This window comes from Sphaerodactylus townsendi, linkage group LG12 (genome assembly GCF_021028975.2).
Source record: "Sphaerodactylus townsendi isolate TG3544 linkage group LG12, MPM_Stown_v2.3, whole genome shotgun sequence".
In the NCBI taxonomy this organism is placed as follows: domain Eukaryota; kingdom Metazoa; phylum Chordata; class Lepidosauria; order Squamata; family Sphaerodactylidae; genus Sphaerodactylus; species Sphaerodactylus townsendi.
In genome coordinates this window covers 56,424,511-56,447,721 of record NC_059436.1, presented here as the reverse complement: position 1 = coordinate 56,447,721, position 23,211 = coordinate 56,424,511, and the positions used below count along the sequence as shown (strand labels likewise).

Sequence of the window (23,211 nt, the reverse complement as noted above, 5' to 3'; positions counted from 1 at the left end):
AATGCAAATTTAAAGGAGTTCAACAAATCAATTGCTGTTAGAAACCCTAACAAAAATGGACACTCTTCAGTAGCTTTTACCAAAGGAATCATCAAAGAACTAGGTGGATGAGTGGAAGCACCTTGATATGTCCCTTTAATGAACTACACCCTTATCACCCAACATATCCTTGAGGAAGTGGAGGATGCTTTATACCTCAATTCTGCTCCCAATTCTGGGTTCCAGAGGGGCCTTGGGGGATGTATTATGCTCTGGAAATTCCCCTTCAGTCTAACTTCACTTGCCTCTAATCCTGTAATTAAAAGTTCCTGTTCTCCAAATACCCCCCCCAATGAAGCAATTTGTGTGCCCATAAGTAAAGGGGGGGGGGGAAGCTGTCTGATAAGATGGGCACAATTGAGTTTGAAATTGACTTAAGATCTACTAAAGTGCTTCAACTGACTCAACCACAAAGCCCAAAGAGAAAACATGGGCGCAGGAACTGGCTGAACTTTCAGCTCCAATGGATAATAATTGCCCCTCTGTGGATAGTTACAGTAAAGATTCTGTAATACTCTCCGGTGACCTTGTCTCCTTCACTGATGCCACTGTCTCCTTCACTGATGCCAGCTAATGACCAGGGTAATAAGAGGCCTGTTGCTGACTTCAGATTACTATCATCGGAGGAAACAGAAAAATGTGGTTGGCATAGGACTGTTAGGAACTAGATTACAATTACATTAATATCATGAAGGCTCCTGATGGGCTTGAACTTAGATATGGAAGTGTCTTGTTCAAACGCAAAACCGGTCTCCAAGTTCATCAAATCCTCCTGCTGTCTCTCCAGATACTCGTATTTAAGCTTCCAACAAAGGCTATTATCCATCATATGAGTACTTGTAGGTCTGACATTAATTTGTTCCCCACCATCAGCTAATTTGGCTAATTTAAAAAATGGTTTGCATTCAACAAAATGTAACTGATATTGTGTCCCTAGGGTGATGGTAATTGACTGAGAAATTCCCCAAGTATTGAATTCCTCTCCTGGAATGTTGCTTGGTTGGAGCAGGAGGAGTATCAATCCCAGTTTTATTTCCTATTTGATTTGATCCCACTTCAAGAAACTTAGTATCTACTGATATAACCCTTAATGGTTGTCGCTCACACTGCCTTAGCGCTTCTAGAGTAAAAAAAATATAGGACGCCCTTCTGGGGGGTTTAACCATTCTAGTTTCCAAATATACTAACTTCACAGTTTTACCAAGCTGTCCCCCCCTTGTAGTACATGCTATCAAAATTCACCTTAGGAGAGTCTTCTTGGATCATATAGTAAATGTTTAGGTATCCCCACAGGCTTAACCTCCATGGTATGCTGTTGAGAACTTGGGAAAATTTCATTACTTACATGGAAGATCTGGAAAACAACTTTCCCCCCCCCATTGAAATAATTTTGGCTGGTGATTTTAATGCTACAGTGGGTAACTGTGTGTGTACTTTATTGGACAGTGTGACCAGTGACTTAAGTAATACACTTTATTTTCATCTCGCGGCAGTTCAAGAATCAAAAGATCAAATCAGTAATTTTGCAGGTCTTCATTTAGCCAAATTTGCTATGCGTTTCAACAAACTTTGGTTGAATGGTTTGGAGAAAGTTCTCTCACGCAGATAATACTTTTATGTCCGCCAATGGTTGCAGTGTGATAGATTATGTCCTTGTTTCCCCTCAACTTTTTATAGGGTTCAATTTCCCAGTTTGTTGTCGATGATTATGCCTTGAGTGACCATCTCCCTGAAGTGTTTTCTCTTTCTGCTGAGTCTACCACAAACTCTGAATCCATCAACAATGATCTACATTTCCGCTTGAAGTGGTCATCACAAACTGAGGCCACTTTTAAAGCTTTTATAAAATTGCCTTTTATTTCCCATTTAAAATCGTAGGTATAATTAAAGCAACCAGTCCAGGAGTGGGGATAGAGCTACTTTGACAACTTACCCAATTGGACAAATTCTTGGATAAGCAAAGACCATCCCAGAGGAGATACAAGAAGTTCAAAAAAATCCCAATTTGACAAGGAATGCATTAAAAAATTCAACCAACAAATAAGGTCCCTATATAGGAGACTCAGAAGATCTAATTCCAAACACGGATCTTGCTAGTCTTCAGAACCTAAAGCGCTGGTTCCAACATTGCATACAACAGAAGCAGCCATATCTAGCGGAACTTAAATGGACCGAACTATTACACGCGACCGCAACACATAATTCCCCGCAGCTCTGGTATCTAATTAATGGACCGTGTAATGTGGGCCTGACATCATCCCTCATCAATTTCCCACACTTAATTGGCATAGCTACTTTTCTAACCCTTTTGGCGCTGGGATGAGTTGGAAACCTAGTGCCCAGTGGTAGACCCTCTTGAATTGCCTGACTGGCATTCTGTCTCAGCAGAGGGAAATTGTTGATCTGATAAGCGGCCCAGAATGGGAAAGCAGCTATCCAGATTCAATTATCCCGGAGATTTTGAAATCAGGATCTGGAGTGGTGGACCCTTCTCCATGCGGTAGTGTTTACCATCATTAATAACACAGGTGCTATCCCAAACAGCTGGCGATGAGCAGTATCAGTACACACCCACAAAAAAGGGGAGACCCCTACTGATCCTTCCAACCACCGGCCAATTAGTCTACTATCAGTAATTGGAAAGCCATTCAAAAAATTGTTATTGATTAGATTGCAACCCTAGCTTGACTAAACTAAAATCGTTGGACCTGAACAAGCAGGTGGATTTTGTAGAAATAAGTCAACCTTGGATCACTGTTTAGTACTCTCCCATCTAGGTAAATAAGTATGCTACTACAAAGTGTTTCTAAATTATTTGCTGTTTTTATTGGACCTAAAAGGAGCCTTTGATACTGTGACAAGAAATCTCCTGTGGGACAAGATGAAGTCATTGATCGTTGACCCCAGACTTCTATTCATGCTCAAACAGTTGTATACCAACACTGTTTGTCATGTTAGATGCTCTGGGGAAGCACAAGTTAACCAGCAGAATTAAAATTCCTCGTGGGGTTAAGCAAGTTGCTGCATACTGGCTTCTACTTCTATTCAATTCTATTCCTCAATGATTTACCTCATGCTTTGGTGTCCAAACAGTAGTCCTAAATTACATCCTACCTATGTTCCTTTAATGTTGTATGTAGATGATGTAAGGTTATTGTCCAACTAGTAATTGGTCTTTAAACGCTTAATGTACAGTTTTGCTAACTATTTCGAAGAGAATAGACTGGAAATTAACTGTGCTTAAAACTAAAGTTCTCATTTTTGCTAAGAGTTAAAGCCCACATCCTGGTGAATTATACACAAACATTGAGCAGGTCAAATATTTCCGATAATTCCTTGGTGACACTTACTATAGGTATAATTTGGCCTGCATCCTCACAGCTTAATTAGCAGTAACTACCTCGGCACATACCAACATGACAGCAATATATCAAGCTTTTTTTTACAATAAAGGCAATCAATACATCTCTCATGTAGGCTTTGAAGGTTTTTGAGGCTAGGATTGGCTCTTTGCTACTGTAATGGTTCCCTCATTTGGATTTCGGCAATAAATAAATCATTTAATTCTATTACATTCCAAATTCCTTCGGAAACCAATGGGGCTCCCTAGATGTGTGTCTTAGGTTGCGTTGTGCATTGAGATACAAACAACCTCTAGAACCCAATGGATAAGGGACACAAAATATTACTGCATATACATTTTCTAGTGGGATCCAACAGCTATATCTCTCTCTCTGTTATCAGATCACTCTGAGCCAGTATGGTATACTTTGATCTTTAGAAAGGTTGAAGCTATTGGTTTCCCCTTGGAATCACTCCTTATGCTCACAAAGGTGGAAGCCTTCAGTTAAGAATAGGCTCTTGGATCTTGATTTTCATAATTTGACTCGTGCTGCCAAGACAACCTGTTCTCCGACTACATTATTAATCCCATGCGAGCGTGGAATTATGGCAGCATATCTTTGTCTGCTGATAAATCCCACCCAGAGGAGAGCCTTGGCTACTGCAAGATGTAATGTGCTGCCATCAGCTCTGGTGGAGGAAAGATTTGAGAATATGGAACATTCTAAAAGAGTTTGTTCATGTGATAGGACTACAGTTGAAACACTTGACCATTCTTTGTTTCTATGCCCTAGATACAATAAGATACGCATGAAATACATGAATTCCATTTTCTTGCAATGTTCTCAGTGGCATGAGTGTATAAGATACCCAATCTCCTGAACAGCTCTGATGTGCTCTTTTGTGAAACTGTTGCAAATTTTATACTGGAAATTAGTAATTTTAGCAATTTTAACTGTATTTCTTAACCTTGTTTTGTTTTAAGATTTTGTCCCATTTTATATGCCAATAAAGGCTTGTGTTGTTGTTGTAGATCACAGTAATTCTACATAGGTGTCGCAGGGCAAGGTATCAGGTTGGGATCTGCTGCCACACTCAAGTTGTACATTTCCTTTCTGGCCTCCAACATGCTGGCACCTGGTCAGCACTGGGCTGGGCAGGGATGTAGATATAGATTTTTATGGGGGGGTTGGGGGCGAGGCCATGCCCCAACCTGCCCCTGGGGGTGTGGTCACGCCTCCCCAAGCCCTGCCCCTAGCCTCAGTGCTTATAAAAGCAACTCTCTGAGGCCAGCGGCAGCAGACTCCCCTCCCCTGCCTGGGGCGTTCCTCCCATTGGGCTAAGTGGGCAGTTGCCCAGGGCGCCCCTTTGTGGCGGGTGCCAAAAATGCAGGGTTCATTTCTGGGATTTTTTTGTATTTTCAGTGTTTTTTCTGTTTTTGGCCTGCAGGGGGCGCAGATTTTAGGCTAGCAGCACCAGAATTGCAGGGATTTTTTTCGGGAGACTCTCCTGATGATATCACCCAGGTTTGGCAAAGTTTGGTTTAGGGAACACAAAGTTATGGACTCCCAAAGGGGGTGCCCCATCCCCCATTGTTTCCAATAGGAGTTAATAGGAGATGGGGGCTACACCTTTGAGGGTCCATAACTTTGGACCCCCTGAACCAAACTTCACCAAACCTGGGTGGTATCATCATTAGGGTCTCATGAAGATACTCTGAAATTTTGGTGCTGCTATCTTAATAATTGCACCCCTGACAGCAGACACCCCCTAAATTTCCCCAGATTCTCCTTTTAAATCCACTCCCTTCCTGCCGATGCTTGTTTTCTTTCTTTCTTTTATTCTCTCAATGCCTAATAAAAGTTGTTGTTGTTGTTATTAATTTTAAATCCACCCCCTTCGGCATGGATTTAAAGGGAGAATGTGAGGTCCCCAGTTTAAACATTGAAAGGGAAGCTGTTTCAGGGTGGGGGAGAATCCCCCCCAAACAGCATCACTGTAAACATTGTTTAAACTGGGGACCCCAGATTCTCCCTTTAAGGTGGATTTGTTTAAACTTGTTTTAACCAGGGAGCCCAGATTCTCCTTTTAAATCCACCTGAAATGGAGAATCTGGGGTCCCCAGTTTAAATAACATTGAAAGTGATGCTGTTTCCCCCAATTGGGGGGACTGGATACAACACCATAAAATGTTTTCACAGCAGTAATAAAACATTCTGAAAGCATTTTGAAAATGTTTTCAAAAATATTTCTGCTATGTGGCATGGACCATTGCTGTGTTCAGATTTGTGAGTTGGGGCATGTTCTATAATGTGATGGTGTCTTTGAAACGACCTGGCGGAAAAATCATTGTTTGGTCACGGTGGGGGAGTGTGGCCGCCCATGGGGGGGCATCAAACTCAGGTTTGGCCCAGGGCTCCAGTTTGCCTAGGTACACCCCTGCCTGCCCCCCCGGCTGGGCTCCCAGCCAGCAGTCCCTTCTGCCCTCCCCTCCAGGCAGAGGCATAGCTATGAAAGATGGAGCCTGGTGCAAAATCTTGAGTTTTGGGGGGGGGCCAATGGGCGGCCACTGTGATGCTGGAATCCATCCCCAAACAGCATCACTTTCAATGGTGTTTAAACTAGGGAGTCCAGATTCTCCTTTTAAATCTTTCTGATACAGCGCTGTGGAGTGCACATTTCTCATGGTAAACCCACAAAACTTTCAGGATATCTTCAGGAAAGTCTCTAGATGACGCCATCCAGGTTTGGGGAACTTTGCTTCAGGGGGCAGTGGGAGATGGGTCCTACCCTTTTGGGGTCCCATAGAATTGAACCCCCTGAAGCAAAGTTCTCCAAACCTGGATGGTGTCATCCAGAGACTCTCCTGAAGATAATGTCAAAAAACGGACCGGAAAAATTATACAAGACACACGTATGCTGCTAAAGTGGCATTCAATGTATTACCCTCTTATATTTCTAAACATACATAAAATACAAGTGCAACAATGCTTATTTGTATTTCTATTCCAAGTTCTATTCTATTCTATTTCTATTTCTATTTCCATTCATAACTCTCCTGAAGATACCCTGAAAGTTTTGTGACCGTACCTTCAGAAATGTGCACCTCATAGCCCTCTACCAGAAATTCCCCATTGACAGCATGCAGCTAAGTCACTGCAGAACAAAGAATCTTGGGCAAATTTCTGGGGTGCCTGCAGGGGGTGCATTTTTAGACACCAACTTTTGGCATTTTTGGCACCAACTTATGAAGATATCATCAGGTGACTGTCCTGATGATACCCACCAAGTTTGGTGCAATTTGGTTCAGGGGGGCCAATGGTATGAGCCCTCAAAGGCAGAGGCGTTCCTCCCATTGGGCAAAGTGGGCAGTTGCCCTGGGCGCAGTCCTGTGAGGGGCGCAAAAACTGCAGGTTAATTTGTGGGATTTTTTGTATTTTCAGTGTTTTTCCATTTTTGGCCTGCAGAGGGCGCAGTTTTTAGGCTAGCAGCACCAAAATTTCAGGGATGTTTTGGAAGACTCTCCTGATGCTATCACCCAGGTTTGGTGAGGTTTGGTCCAGGGTGTCCAAAGTTATGGACTCCCAAAGGGGGTGCCCCATCCCCCATTGTTTCCAATGGGAGCTAATAGGAGATGAGGCTACACCTTTGAGGGTCGATAACCCTTCGGGACCCCTTGAACCAAACTTCTCACCAAACCTGGGAGGTATCATCAGGAGAATCTTTTACTGATACCACTCCTAGTGTTTTGTGAAGATTGGTCCATTAGGGGTCTTTGAAAGCTATGGACTCTCAAAAGTGCTGGGGTGCCCCATCATCCACATTGTTTCCAATGAGAGCTAACAGAAGATGGGGTTACACCTTTGAGGGTCCATAACTTTGGGACCCCCCTGTACCTGCCAATTGAACTCTGGGTGGGTGTATCTTTAGGGAGAGTCTCATAAAGATACCCTTGGAAAGTTTGGTGCCAAGTAGCTTAACTATTGCAACTCTGACAGCAGGCACCTCCCAAATTTCTTCCCCAGATTTTCCTTTTAAATCCCCCCCTTTGGCATGGATTTAAAGGGAGAATCTGAGGTCCCCAGTTTAAACATTGAAAGTGATGCTGTTTCAGGGTGGGGGAGAATCAACCCCAAAAATAGCATCGCTTTCAATGTTGTTTAAACTGGGAACCCTAGATTCTCCCCTTAAGGTGGATTTAAAAGGAGAATCTGGGCTCCCTAGTTTAAACACCATTGAAAATCGATGTTGTTTCTTTGGGGGGTGGGAATCCAGCATCACTTGTTTAAACCAGGGAGCCCAGATTCTCCTTTGAAACATTGAAAGTGATGCTGTTTCCCCCAATTGGGAGGACTGGATACAACACCATAAAATGTTTTCATAGCAGTAATAAAACATTTTGAAAGCATTTTGAAAACGTTTTCCTAAAAAATATTTCTGCTGTGTGGCATGGCCTATTGCTGTGTCAGATTTATGAGTTGGGGCATGTTCTATAATGTGATGGTGACTTTGAAACAACCTGGTGTAAAAAATCATTGCTTGGTCACAGTGGGAGAGGATGGCTGCCCAAGTGGGGCGCCAAACTTCATTTTGCCCAGATGTCATGCCACTCTCATGTGAGCTACAAGGTAAAAGCATGAAGCTGTTGCATTGGGCACGCACCTGGGGGGCATCAAATTCAGGTTTTGCCCAGGGCTCCAGTTCGCCTAGTTACGCCACTGCTCAAAGGGGGTGCCCCTATCCCCCATTGTTTCCAATGGGAGCTAATAGAAGATAGGGGCTATTTTTGAGGGTCCATAACTTGGGCCCCCCTGAACCAAACTGCACCAAACTTGGGGGACATCATCAGGACAGTGTTCAGAAGATACCCTGAAATTTTCATGCCTTTAAAATGCGCCCCCTGCAGTCACCTCCAGAAATTCCCCCATTGAAAGCAATTGAAGAAATTCAATGCAAAACACAGAATCTTGGGCAAATTTCTGGGGGTGCCTGCAGGGGGCGCATTTTTAAAGGTATTGACATGGAAATTTCAGGGTATCTTCTGAATACTGTCCTGATGATGTACTCCACGTTTGGTGCAGTTTGGTCCAGGGAGGCCCACGTTATGGACCCTCAAAGATAGCCCCTATCTTCTATTAGCTCCCATTGGAAACAATGGGGGATAGGGGCATCCCGTTTGGGGGTCCTTAACTTGGGCCCCCCTGAACCAAACTGCACCAAACTTGGGGAACATCATCAGGATAGTGTTCAGAAGATTCCCTGAAAATTTCATGCTGGTATCTTTAAAAATGCGTCCCCTGAAAGCCGAAATGTGAAAAAACAGCAAAAAATAAAAACGCATCCGAGAATCTCGGATGTCACCACAAATTCGGGTGTATCCGAACCTGGCAGGCTCGGAACTGGAGGGATCCGAGCCCATAAACCCGAACTGGACCCGAATCCAAACCAGGGCCAAATTTTTTCCCCATTTACCAACCCTAGTATATACTCTCCTCAAGGCATAAATGCTGGTGACAGCCCAGCCCTGCCCCACCTTGGTATGTCCTTTTTATTCACAAAACTGAGACCAGACTTGTAACAAAGGAAACCCTGGAAGAAGGACATGAGCCTGCCTTAATCTCATCACCCAGCAGATATGGGGTGCTGCACCCTTAGATTTTGTTTCCTGATCTCATCACCCAGTAAATCCTTTGTGTTTTTCCAGCCTTGGATTTGACCGCGCCTACGTCAGCGCCTCACTCTGAATCCACCGTGAAATTCAAGAAGGGACTGCCCTCTGGAATGTGATTGGTTCTCCTTTTGTTAATGAATGGTGGTGGGTTCCCGGCGGGAGAAAGTGTTTAAAATGCCTTGTAAAGCTGCTAGGCAGCGCAGTTGCTGTGGAACGAAGGTGCTGACACTTAGGTCAGCATTGCAATAAAGAATCTTTTATTGTTTACTATACTTGCTGTGTTGGGTCCCAATTTCTGTTCCTCCACACTACTGAGAGCTGAAATCACACTGAAAGCATTAAAGTTACCCTGGTAGCGTGGTAACAGTATTGGTTTTGATTGTTTTTAGGTATGATTTTAGGAGATATTTTATGTGTTTATGATTATGTTTTATGGTAATGTTTAGATGTATTTTTTATATTATGTAACCTGCTCTGGGGTGTATTTATTTAAAAAAATATTTTAAAAATTATTTTAAAAATATTGATATTTTGGATCTTTATGTTTACATACATTTTACAACCTTTTATTACATCCTTAATATCATTTTACCCCCTTTTTACCCCCCCACACCCCACATTCCTTCTTTTTTCTTCAAATGTGCAGCAGCAGATTCATTCTTTCAACTCTTCTTTTCCATTTATCTTCTGTAATTCCAGCTTTAATCATCCAATCTGTAAATTCAGTCCAAATCATCAGCATGTTCATTTGTTTATCCTGCCATAACTGGTTTCTTGACATTATTCCAAAAATTTCTAGTTGTATTTGTTCCCATACATATTCCAACCATTTCTGTATAGTCCATATATTTTTCCATCCCAATGCTATTAAAGCATGGACTGCTCTTATTATTCATTTAAATAACAACCTCTGTCTTTGTTCTATTATTGTATAATCCAGTATGCCTATAAATAATAGGTCTATGTTTATCTTTATTTTAGGGTGTATTTATTTATTTATTTATTCAATTTATATTCCGCTGTATCCCCATAGGGCTCAGGGTGGGTCGCTAACGGAGCGGGTTCCTTGTCGCTGGAGAGAGGCTCGGACCTTTTCTTCGGTTAGCGGGTCCTCAAAACGTAGGGCCAGGAGGAATTGCTCTAGGTTATAGAGCTCTGCGGCATTCACCTCCACGAGCCCGACCAACCAAGTTTGCCGCTTCCCCTCTCAACTGGGTCCCGAGTTCAAAAACTCGCTCGCGGTCTGTGTGGAAGCCAGCCCCATGGACCTCCATATACGAGCCTTCCTGTATTAGAAAGAAGGCTAGTTTGTCCAGATCTCCGCTGAAGGTCACCCAGACCTGTGGGGTCGTCGGTTGGTGCTTGAGTTGGCTGGGTAGTGAGGTGTTGGGTTAGTCGCTCGCCGAGCAGGGGGGCTGGAGGCCACAGTCAGGTCGTTGGTGACATAGTCCACCATCGGGCTCTCAGCCTGAGAGGGTCTCTCCCGGTCACGGTCGTCCATTAACGACGCCACCTGATGCTGTAGGGTCAATAGGTTGGTTCGAAGTTGGTCTCGCTCTCGACTCAATTCCGAGGTCCGTTGCTGCAGTGCTGCGTAGGCCCACTGCTGTTTGTCCATTTTGCGGTCCGCCCGTCGCACCGGTTCCTGGGATAAGAACATAAGAACATAAGAACTAGCCTGCTGGATCAGACCAGAGTCCATCTAGTCCAGCATTCTGCTACTCACAGTGGCTCACCAGGTGCCTTTGGGAGCTCACATGCAGGATGTGAAAGCAATGGCCTTCTGCTGCTGCTGCTCCTGAGCACCTGGTCTGCTAAGGCATTTGCAATCTGAGATCAAGGAGGATCAAGATTGGTAGCCATAGATTGACTTCTCCTCCATAAATCTGTCCAGCCCCTTTTAAAGCTGCTATCCAGGTTAGTGGCCATCACCACCTCCCTCTAGTAGCATATTATCCAAACACTAACAATCACACGCTATAAAGTGAAGAAGTGTTTCCCTTTTATTAGTCCCACTCTTCCCCCCCCAGCATTTTCAATGAATGCCCCCTGGTTCTAGTATTGTGAGAAAGAGAGAAAATTCTCTCTGTCAACATTTTCTACCCCATGGCTAATTTTTTTTATAGACTTCCAATCATATCCCTCAGACGTATTCTCTCCAAATCTAAAGAGTCCTGCAAACGCTGCAGCCTCTCCTCATAAGGGAAGGTGCTCCATATCCTTCAATCATCCTCAAGTCTTCTCTTCTCTGCACTTCTTTTTTCTATCTCTCCTGATGTCCTTTTTGAGATGTGGCGACCAGAACTGAACACAGTACTCCAAGTGTGGTCGCACCACTGCTTTATATAAGGGCATGACAATCATTGCAGTTTTATTATCAATTCCTTTCCTAATTATCCCCAGCATAGAGTTTGCCTTTTTCACAGCTGCCATGCATTGAGTTGACATTACCATGGAACTATCAACTAAGACGCCCAAATCCCTTTCCTGGTCTGTGACTGATAGCACTGACCCCTGTAGCGTGTATGTGAAGTTTGGATTTTTTACCCCTATGTGCATCACTTTACATTTTGCTACGTTGAACTGCATTTGCCATTTCTTAGCCCACTGTAAAGGTTTCAATGGTGTTGATTCACAGCACAGCCGCTTGGCCTTGACTGGATTCCAGGACTCGGGCGATGGGCCAGAATCCGCAGCAACGACTCTGGTAGAGGCCTTATCTCACAGAGAGAGATGAGAATTCCATTCCCATGAGAATAGAACTGGGGGAACCGGGAGGGGGATGGGACGGAGAAGGTTATAACCTGTGGTTCTGGCGGGAGACTTCATTCCTGTCACGTCGTGTACGTGAGCTTTCTAAGATGTCTGAATAAACGGTCTTTCTACCAAAAAAGCCTTTTATTTCTGCTCTATGGAATTCCTTACACCCACTCACCTAATTTATCAAGGTCCGCTTGGAGCTCTTCGCAATCCTTTGTGGTTTTCACCACCCTACATAATTTGGTATCATCTGCAAACTTGGCCACCACACTACCCACCCCTACTTCCAGGTCATTTATGAATAGGTTAAAGAGCACTGGTCCCAAAACGGATCCCTGGGGGACACCACTCCCTACATCTCTCCATTGTGAGAACTTCCCATTTATACCCACCCTTTGTTTCCTGTTCCTCAACCAGTTTTTAATCCATAGGAGGACTTCCCCTCTTATTCCTTCATTGCTGAGTTTTCTCAGCCGTCTCTGGTGAGGAACTTTGTCAAAAGCCTTTTGGAAATCCAAGTAGACAATGTCCACCGGTTCCCCCTTATCCACATGTCTGTTTACACCCTCAAAGAACTCTAGTAAGTTTGTAAGACAGGACTTGCCATGGCACTCTTCCTCAGCAGGTCTTGCTTTTCTACATGTTTTATAATTTTATCTTTAATGATAGATGCTACTAATTTACCAGGAGCAGATGTCAAACTGATTGGCCTGTAATTTCCCGGGTCCCCCCCTAGACCCTTTTTTAAAGATTGGTGTGACACTGGCCATCTTCCAGTCTTCAGGGATGGAGGCAGATTTCAGGGATAAGTTGCATATTAATGTGAGAACATCAGCAATTTCATGCTTGAGCTCTTTAAGAACTCTTTAAGCAATCTGGGCCAGGGGACGGTAGCATTTAGTATATCAGTCGCTGTGAACTTCTTTCCCTTGTCTACCACTATCTTCGCTAGTTCCTCGGATTCGCCTCCTAAGAAGTCTTGGTTCAGGTGTGCAGGAATTTTCCTCACCTCCTCTTGGGTGAAGACAGATGCAAAGAATTCATTCAGCTTCTCTGCAATCTCCCTGTCATCTTTTAGCACACCTTTTGTCTTTTGTCATCTAAAGGGCCTACTGCTTCCCTAGCTGGCTTCCTCTTCTGCTTTTGATGTACCTCTGAAGAACTGTTTGTTGCTGGTCTTGATGTTCGCAGCCATGCGTTCCTCATAATCCTTTTTTGCCTCCCTTCTTTACAGCTAATCAACTTGCTTCTCTTTTGCCACCATTTGTGTTCTCCTTCTGGTATTTCTTTCTAATCAGTTGTTGGACTTCCATTTTCTAAAAGACATCTTTTTTTTTTCCTAATAATTTCTCAACCTCCCCTTTGTTGCCAACCATGTGGTGGCTTTTTTTTTTGGACTGGCTGCTGCCTTTCCTAACCTTCCATGTACACATTCTAGCTGAGCTTGTTAGCACTGTGTTTTTTAAATAACCTCCAAGCACCTTTGGACATTTTTTGGACTCTCTTGATTTTCCCCTTTCAGCTTCCTGCAACACTATCCCCCTCTATCTTTGGAGAAATTTCCCTTTCTGAAGGCAAATGGGGAAGGTTTTCACTCTCTGTTCGCATGCAGAAATACTGAATCTGACAGCATTGTGGTCGCTGTTCCCTATCGACTCAACAACACTGACTTCCCGCACCAGGTCCTGGGTCCCACATAGAACTAGATCTAGGATCACATCTCCCCTAGTTGGTTCTACAACCATCTGCTCTAAGCCACAGTCATTTAGCATATCCGGGAATGTTCTACAACCATCTGCTCTAAGCCACAGTCATTTAGCATATCCAGGAATGTTCTACAACCATCTGCTCTAAGCCACAGTCATTTAGCATATCCAGGAATGTTCTCTCCTTACTATGACCTGAACATGCATTTTTCCAGTTTATGTGGGGATAGTTAAAATCGCCCATTACCACGACATTTTTGCTTTTGTTGGCCTCTCTAATTTCTTTTTCCATCTCAGAATCCTCTTGTGCACTTTGGTCAGGGGGATGATAATATATTCCTAATGTTAAACTATGCTTCACCCCTGGTATTGATATCCACAGTGCTTCTGTAGAGGAATCAGCTCCCCCTGCATTGTCTATTTTATGTGACACTATGCTCTCTTTGATGTAGAGGGCCACCCCACCCCCAATACGCCCTGTCCTATCCTTCCTGTAGAGCTTGTAACCTGGGATAACAGCATCCCACTGGTTCTCCTCATTCCACCATGTCTCTGTGATGCCCACTATATCAATGTCGCACTATATCTGGGATCTCGCAAGGAACGATGCCAGGCGGATTTGTTCCACCGTTCCCACTGTAAGGTTGTTAAAGAACTGTTGCCAGATCAATAAAGAACTGTTAAAGTTACTTTTGGCCTGGACCTTGCTGATTCCTTACACCCACTCTGTGGAGGGTGCCTACTCTCGTCCATGATTCGCGACGAGGGAGACCGGTCCCTTTGTGGATCGGTGAGAGTTCTATTGGAATGGAACACTCTCCTGGTCCAGCCATTCCGTGAAGATCTGGATGCCGTAGAGTGTGAAAAGTGAGTTCCAGCACAATGTAAGGCTGAACACACTCAAACGAAGTCGACTTTGAAACAAAGGAACGAACTTTATTGAAATGTATCGCCCTAGGTACAAGGTGCTGGAACTGAGGGTTTTGCCCTCAGTTCCAGTATATATATGGGTAGGAGTGGGTGGTCCTTCCCAGTGGCGGGAACGGGGATAATTGGGAAACAGAAACTTAACATGAAACAGAAACTTAAGTGAGGGTCGCATTTTTGACAGGTTGGTTGCTCAGTTTATGATGGCCAGAATGGAGAGATTCAGCAGCATAAATTTAACAATTCTGTATGTAAAAGGGGATGTTTTTATTTTATTGCAGGCAGAGATCCAAAGGAAGCTGGCTGAACACGACGATCTCAATATTATGTGAAACACAGAGGTAATATGCATCCAGGTGCAAAGGCCCTTAGGCAAGATGGGACTGCTGTGAGGCACGTTTTAAACAAACCTTTACAGTGGAAAAAGCTAATAATTTTTCATTTAATTCAGTTAATATGAATTCTACTGACTTTTCAAAGCTGACAAGTTATAGCACTAAAGGAAAAGATGTTTTATATTCTGAGTAATGATTATTATTATAATAATTTCTCCTTCCATAATAATTTCTCCTTCCATAGAAACCAAATCTGGTTTACCAGAAATAGAGCTCTTCAGCTGAAGTTTTGGGTTACTCTTTTCATAGCTGAACTTTGGGACGGACCATAATTGTGAGATAGTGGGGATGCTCTGCACGCAGAAGACATCAGCATCTCTGCTTAAAAGGATCTTGGATTGTGGATCTAGTGAAGACCCTACAACAGTGATGGCGAACCTTTTTGAGACTGAGTGCCCAAATTGCAACCCAAACTCCACTTATTTATCGCAAAGTGCCAACCCAACAATTTAACCTGAATGCTGAGGTTTTAGTTTAGAAAAAACCGATTGGCTCCCTCTTCCTTCGCCCCACCCGCTCAAGCAGGAGCCAGCCTGCTCTAGCCTCCAGCAAGTCCCGCACGCACCGCTCTGTGCCTCTCTAGCCTCTCTGCTTCCTCTGCACCCCTACCCCTCAGACAGCAGCCAGGCCTGCCAGCCGAGTCCTCCCTGCCCACTGCGGTGCGCACACCTCATGCTCAGTGACCCAGGCCAGCCTAGATGTATGTGGGTGGGTGGGTGATTTTCTGCTCGCCACATGACAAACTCTGTGTGCGCATGCCCACAGAGAGGGCTCCGAGTGCCACCTCTGTCACCCGGCCCTCACTGCCCTACAACAATAAAGCAAAACACTTGTTTTATATTCTGATGAATTGTTACTATGACACTAATTCCTTTGCATCCACTGGATTTTCCAGTTTCTCATTTCACAGAAACAAGACTGATCTTTTGGATGGTTTACCAGATATAGCATTACCAAGGTACCATTTTATGTTACACCGGTTCCCATTATAACATGGGAAAGAGCTGTCACTGTGCGGTAGTGCACATGCTTCGCACCAGGGGGAGTGCCGGGCATCTTGAGTGGTGTTAAGAGAGCAGCTGCCAGAAAGTCCTGGGGAGAAGAGTCACCGATGGAACTCAGCAAAAGCCAAGATGTTTGTAGCCTGCAGGGCCATGATCTGGTGATCACGCACCTGCTTTGCATGCAGAAACTCCCAGACACAATCACTGACCTCTCTTGAGCAGAAAACTTCTTGCCCCTGAGATCCCAGAGGGCCGCTGCCAGTCAGAAGAGGTAGCTCTCAGCTGCATGTACCAATGGTCCCACTCTGGAGAAAGTGGGACCATTGGTACATGCAGATTAATCACTGGTCTGCTGCCACATGCGGAAGGGAAATTCTTGCTGGGGCAGGGCTTCTGTCTTTTCTCCCCTCTCACACTTACTGCATGGCAGGTCCCACAATCTCCACTGTCTGCGAGAGCAGGCAAAGAATTGCCTTTCCCCTGCCTTGCGGGACACACGGAACAACTGGTCCTGCGTTATCCTCTGCTTTGGGCTTTTTGCTCCACTCTAGTCTACTTTCACCCTCCCTGATGAGCAGAAGAGCTTCTAAAAACTTTATTTCAACTTAAAGCATTTGTACCGCATTAGATCTATCAAAATAATGATAGCTTTAATGCAGCAGCAGGAAGTATGCATGTGTGGAGGAAGGGCAGGAGAGAATATAAGTGCTAGGACATGTTTCCCCTCTTCAGCAGAGTGTGTCTCTTTCATTTGGGAGGGAATTATTTTTGGAAAGGGGCTACAATATCAGTATAACTGCAATAAAAGTAATATCAATATAACAGTAATTTGAAGGACTTTAACAAAGCAAACAATCTTGCGACTGTGTGCCTTTAAGAGTGAGTTGATGGGTAGAGTTAAGAGAACCAGGATAAGCAGACCTGGAAAAGTTCAGCAGGCAAGCTGCACGCAGTAGGGCGCCTCCTCGTGTGTAAACAGAGAAACACGAGGAGACTCCATCATAATCCCACTTTGCAGAGAAGAGTCCTGAGGTAAGAGTTCCATGCATAATGGGCCTATGTTGGAGACTCAAGCTACAGTATCTGTTCCCCATCTTCCATTTGTAATAATTATTAAAATAGCATGTATTTACTCAAATACTTTTACTTTGCATTATTTGCATTGGTAAAGAATACCACTCAAAATGTAATAAACTTAAACTCATGAATTATAATTAAAACACTGAAAGAGATATCTTAATTATGGTTTTCAAAACAAAAGTAATCAACAGCAACACTGAAAATAGTAAAATAGTAAACCCCCCCCAAGAAGAAATAGGATAGTGCAAGAATTGAACCAAGCCCAATTAAAAACAATCCAAGAGAGTAATTAGATGGCAAACATTAGTTGAAATTTTGAACAGGCAACCATACTGATCATATCTAAAAATTTGGTAAGATCAGGAGTGGGTTAGCAGGAGCAATCATGAGGGTTTTTATTTTGTGAGGATATACAATACATGCCGTGTGGCATAGTGGTTAAGTGCTTGCACTGCCACTCACATGGTCAGGAGTTCGAGCCCCCTGTGGGTCAGATATCCCGGCAGCTGACTCATGGTCAACTCAGCCATCCATACATTTCTTGGTCGATAAATGAGTACCTAGGGGTAAAGAATAGCCGGGAAAAGCAATGGTAAACGGCCCCACAAAAGTGGCTTGCCCATAAAATCACTGCTTGCAGTGGTACCCCAGGGTTGGATATGACTGAAGGGAAAGCTTTACTTTTTTTACACAATGCAGGCAGCCCATTCAATAAAACCTAAAATGTTCCTTGTGGTAGCATATTATTTCGGGAATTTGTGGACTCATCCCAGACACAGGGCAAACTCGAATAAGCAAGTGGACAGAGAATTATTTTGGAATCAGCCTAAAAGTACTTAGTCAACTCTCTGCAGACTGACTGTAATCTCAGTGCTGTCACCAAAAGGGCATGTCAAATATAGCAACCAGACAAAGTTCTGACAGTGGTGGAACTGGGCGCAACTGGGCTCTACCAGATGGCCTGAGTCATGGGTTAGCTTGGGGGAAAGCAGTCCTCTGGGAAAACCTGTCCCAAACAGTTTACAGCTTCCGAGAATATACAGCACAATCCAAGACAGGATGAACCTTCAGTCAATACTTCCTGCATCTGATCTGGATGAAGCTGCAGTGATGCTTGCCCACCTCATCTGTCTAGTGGTGAATGCCCCCCACCTCTCCCTTGAGACGCTGCCAACTCTGCCATGTGTACGTTGTGTACTCATGATGACCTCATGATGCTTCTCATCCCCTAACTGAGGAGCTGGGATCACCGTACTGTTATGTACTTTATTCACTGAAGCCACCCGATGAACAGTGATGTAAATATGGTCCAGAATTCTAAAAATATAGAAGTATCTTAAATGTCATAACACAGGTAAATAGAGTATTACAGAACTATTAAATGCCATGCAAAGCAGTGGGGGTAGAGATTGACACATGGCCCTAAATCTCATGTTTGCAGAAAACTTTAGGAGGACATTTTCATCCAAACAAAAGAACATTGTTCTTGCAAAGTCCAGGCTCCTCCAGTGTCCTGGTTATTTTTGGCAATTTGCCGGCTCTCCCAGGGTTAGGACTGGATGCCATCTATCAATTTGATGATGGGATGTACTGCTGCTACTGTTTTAACTGGATTTTAATGATGTTATTCGATTTGTTTGTATAGTTAGTTGTTGTTTTTCTGTTTAATTTGTTCACTGCTCTGAGCCCTTCGGGGATAAAATGGTCTATCAAATCGAATAAATAAATAAATTAAATAATTTTAGAGTTTGCGACTGGATCTAGGCTGAGTGAGGGTACTGTGTAAAGTGTCATTCTGTTGGAACCCTGTATAATACTTAAACCAGTAACAACAACAATCATCAGTAACTGCCATCTAAAATAACATTTAAGCTACTGAATCTGAACTGAAACTTATCCAGCTGAATAAACCTAAATAACAGTGCCTGTGCCTAAAAACTAAATATCTAAGCTCTTGCGTGTGTATATATGTGTCGGTGTGCGTGCGCGTGTATCTTCTGCCTCTTTTCCTTCCATCTAAATTATCTCTTATTCCCATCTCCTCTGTTAATAGACTTTTCTGTTTTATTTGAACCTGCCTCATTATTGTGACTTGAAAAGGGGTTTGTCAAAAATTAAAATAACGGGCTTATTAAAAACCTTCTGGGACAGTTATAGGGCTGAGTGATAGGGTTTTTGAAATCAGTTCACATTACTATCCAAAGAAGCTGTCTCTGCAAAAGGTGGAAAATCTGACAAGCCTGTTCAGAAAGGAGTCAGCCAGCCTCAGTGAATGAAGAAGGGGGGGGGGGGCGTCTATCCCAGTCCACAATCTGAGCACTGGATCCAGTGCCCCAAGTCTCTAGAGAAAGAGCACAGATGGTGACGCACAATGCATTGGTGGTGGGGGGGGAGGGGTTAATGGCACTGGGTCCTGCCAACTGCCCAGTTGCCTTTACCAAATTCTCTGAAACGGAGACAAGCAGGCTAAATGTAGCCCATATTTAGAAGAATCTTGTACAAAAACCTGCAGATATTCTTCACTCTGTGGTAAATGATTCCTAAGACCCAACCTCTCTCTCTTTCAGACTGCTGTACTCAAAACCACACATCTTTAAGCCACCGTAAGTAATATTCAAAATGATACAATATTTGCAAGGACAGCTGTTCTGGTCATCCGATGAATTCTGCCCCAGCCTCACTTGGGAAGAGGGGATAACGATTGAGTTTTTAAGAAGTTATCCTCTTTTCTTGCAAGTCAGTATGGTGTGGTTGTCAGAGTGGAATCTGGGAGACTCAAATTTGAACATCCACTTCGTCATGGAATTTTGCTGGGTGATCTTGACCCAGTTACAGCCTAATCTACCTCAAAGTGGTGTTGTGAGAATAAAATGGAGGAGCAGAAAGTGATGTAAGCCTGTGGGAGAGAAAGGAGGAGAATGAATTAAGGAATTCCTGTGCAGGTCTGCAATGTGATTCTGAAGAAATCTTATTTCCCTACAGAAGAACCGACGTCCTTACATTTACTCCCTGGCTTGCCCCAATCGTTTGGGAAGGGACATTCAACTTGGATATCTTGAATGAGCAGTTCAGAAAAAGGAACGCAACTGTTGGACTGACAGTGTTTGCTATCAAAAAGTGAGCATGGCAATCAAGCAGTTCCCGCCCTGGGATGTATTTGAAGGGTGGGATATCACTCACTCACTCACTCACTCACTCACTCACTCACTCACTCACTCACTCACTCACTCACTCACTCACTCACTCACTCACTCATGTTCTCTGAAGCCAGACCTTTTGTGTGTACAAGGTTTTATTATTTCTGCCGGTGGTCTCTCACCCTACTCTCCTGTCTTGTTAGACCATTGGCAGGGAGTAGCCATGGTGCTTACTGAACGGTCTGAATCTCCCTACTGTAGAAACATGAATCACCTTTTGTGCTTGCAGAGTGATTGTAAGGTTGCCAGGTCAAACAATAAATCATGCAGAGATGTAGTAGGCAGCCTCCTCTGCCAGTGGTGCTTTCTCTTATCCCACCTCTTTTATTTGGAACACAAACATTCAGAGTGCTCCCATGTTACCTCCTTTACCTTCATTTTAGACACTAAAGATTGATTTTCACAAGATGGATATCCGACAGTGGGACCTAAACTGCAGTGTCTATCACAATCCAGTCCAATATTGCTTGTGTGTTCTCCTCACACTCTGCACTTGATGTTTCCATTCTGGATTGGAACTACAAAACTGTGCAGAAAGAGCTGTAGCCCCTTCCCACTCGCAGGTGCCCCAGACACACAAGGTATGGGGGTGGGGGGTTATTACTTCACCGGACCATTTATGTTCAGGCCAAAGTTTCTTCTGCCCTGGGCCACACTCCCAATCCGTGACAGGATCAGCAGATGAAGGAAAAAAGGGGGCACCCACATGAGGTATGACAGAGTTCCCAGAGTGGGTCTGGGGCCTCCAGCTTCTTGAACCCTGTGAACACTGCCTTGTGGAATCTGACCAGCAGTCTTCCTTTTGATGCTGAGGGCTACCCTCCCCCTCCTCATGTGTAATTATGTGGAATGAGGTAATGTAATAAATCCCTGGCATGAAGAGCACTTTGTATCCTATCCCCTGTTGCTCTCTGATGCTTTTACAAATTACAATCACTGCTGGCTGTAACCCCCAAATTCTAGCTGCCCAGGTGAAAAAAAGCCCTCCCCTCAGGTGCTCCCTGGTCCTGATTCCTAGAGAGGGGTTGAGAACTGAGGCACTCCAACCCAAAACAGAGGGATGTCCTTCGAAGGTGACTGAATTCTGTTGATTTGGTGGTGGTGGAAAGATCCATCAAGTCACAACTGATTTGTGGTGACTCCGAGTTTTCAAGGCCAGAGGTGTTCAGAGGTGGTTTGCAGCTGCCTGCCTTCATGTTATGACCCTGGGCTTTCTGGGGGTCTCCATCCAAGGACTAACCAGGACTAACCTAGTATAGTTCTGTTTAGGATTGTACTGGAAAAGTGTATCTTAATCATCTCTTACTGCATGGCATCGTGGAGCAACACTGCAGAAAGAAATAATTCACAATCAACCCATTCTCCATCAGATCGATATTGCTCACATGATGCTCACAGGACAATTTCCTACCTCTTGTGGGAACAGAAATGTATAAAATCTATTTAATTTTCAACTCAAAATTCTGTTCTCAGGATGAGCAGTTTTTGCATGTGCTTTTGCTCTGTAACTAATGGGAAAGTTCTTTTTGTTTCTTCTAGGTATGTTGTCTTCCTGCAGCGGTTTCTAGAAACTGCAGAGACTCATTTCATGATTGGACATAGAGTGAACTATTATATCTTCACTGATAGGCCTGAAGCTATTCCTAACATAACTGTCAAAGAAGGAAGAGAGATAATCCCTCTCCGAGTCCGAAATTACCCCAGGTGGCAAGAAATCTCCATGCGCCGGATGGAGATGATCAATCACTATTTGCAACAGCGCTTTATCCATGAAGTCGCCTTTCTGGTGTGTGTGGATGTAGACATGCGCTTTAGTGACCATATTGGAGTGGAGATTTTGAGTGAGTTAACTGGCACCATTCACCCAGGTTTCTTTGCTGCTGGGCGCCAAGCATTCACCTATGAGCGGCGCAGCATCTCAGAAGCTTACATTCCCCCAGAGGAAGGTGATTTTTACTATGCTGGAGGCTTCTTTGGAGGAACGGTGCCTGAAGTTTACAAGCTCACCAAGAAATGCCACGAAGCCATCATGGTTGACAAAAACAAAAGTGTGGAAGCCATCTGGCAGGAAGAGAGCCACCTAAACAAGTATTTTGTGTACCATAAACCAACTAAAATACTTTCCCCAGAATATCTGTGGTTTAGTGAACGCTATACCCCACATTTTCTCAAGAAAAAGAGATTCATTGCAATCCCAAAGAACAGTTATGCAATGAGAAATTAAAGAACTTTGCACGTGAAATGACAGGCAGACCTTTTTGGCAAAATGAACAATATTCGAAATAAAATATCATTATCTGTAACAGAAGAAGCTTGTCGTCAGGAGATGTGTTTACTCAAGTAAAAACAGAAGTCTGTATAAGGGTGAAAATGATTGGGACATGAAGTGATCCCATTTTTTCAGACAACTCCCAAGGGAGATGACATCAGTCTAGAAGAGTCACTGGCCTCCACGTTAAGGTTTACAAACATTTTTAGTCTAGCATAAAGTGTGATGGGCGAGAGCCCACTTCATCAGATACATGAGAGGAATTTCCAAGGAGAAAGTGTTGTAAATGTATCCTGACATTCTTCTTCATAACCATTACCAGAGGGAATCCCCTTCATGCATCCTATGAAGTGGACTCTAGTCCAGGAAAACTATGCCCTGAATAAAAGTAGTTAGCCTTTAAGAGTTTGTGGGTTTATGTGTGTGTGCAACAGTCAAATAGTGAAATCCTATGCAAAGTCTGATCCCATTACTTCCAATAGGATGGATTCTTTAGGATTACACTGTACATGCCTATTTTTCTGGAACTGACGGACAGACATGGGAAGAAAGCTATGGAGAAAATGTGCAGGGGGGTGGGGGTTGGTTTAATGGTCAGCATTTCCCTCCTGCTCCCCCCGCCCCCGCTCCCTCCTGGCAGGGCAGGGTGCAATCTCCCAACTTTCCAAAGAAAATGAAATACATTTGTATGTGTTAACAGCTGCCAGAGTGACAATAGCAGCCAATTGGAAGATTGAAAGATGCCCAAATACAGAAATTTGGGAGGATAAAGTAAGAGAATATGCTATAGTGGTGAAACTGACAAATTTTGTAAACAGAAA

General features: G+C 43.8%; 2 protein-coding genes across 2 annotated transcripts in view; one reads left to right on the top strand and one right to left on the bottom strand.

The window, feature by feature from the left end:
- Positions 1-10,033: 10,033 nt before the first annotated feature.
- Positions 10,034-23,211, bottom strand: part of SNAPC4 (small nuclear RNA activating complex polypeptide 4) — a 97,604-nt gene continuing 84,426 nt past the window's right edge. Inside the window, exon 25 of the transcript XR_007245902.1 lies at positions 10,034-10,697. The gene's annotated coding sequence lies outside the window, so the exon portion shown is untranslated. The remainder of the gene's footprint in view (positions 10,698-23,211) is intronic.
- On the top strand, positions 14,270-22,361 carry ABO (ABO, alpha 1-3-N-acetylgalactosaminyltransferase and alpha 1-3-galactosyltransferase). The gene is made up of 4 exons (XM_048512190.1): positions 14,270-14,385; positions 16,067-16,170; positions 19,888-20,041; positions 21,661-22,361. The coding sequence occupies exons 1-4, from the start codon at positions 14,270-14,272 to the stop codon at positions 22,343-22,345; spliced, it is 1,059 nt and encodes a 352-aa protein (XP_048368147.1). The 3' UTR covers positions 22,346-22,361.

Bases quoted from the DNA above. Each gene is read 5' to 3' on its own strand.
- ABO (XM_048512190.1), top strand. From the start codon at position 14,270: ATGATTCGCGACGAGGGAGACCGGTCCCTTTGTGGATCGGTGAGAGTT. The intron at 16,171-19,887 runs GTACATGCAGAT...GTGATTCTGAAG, and splicing joins TGGAGAAAGTGGGACCATTG to AAATCTTATTTCCCTACAGA. The intron at 20,042-21,660 runs GTGAGCATGGCA...TGTTTCTTCTAG, and splicing joins ACAGTGTTTGCTATCAAAAA to GTATGTTGTCTTCCTGCAGC.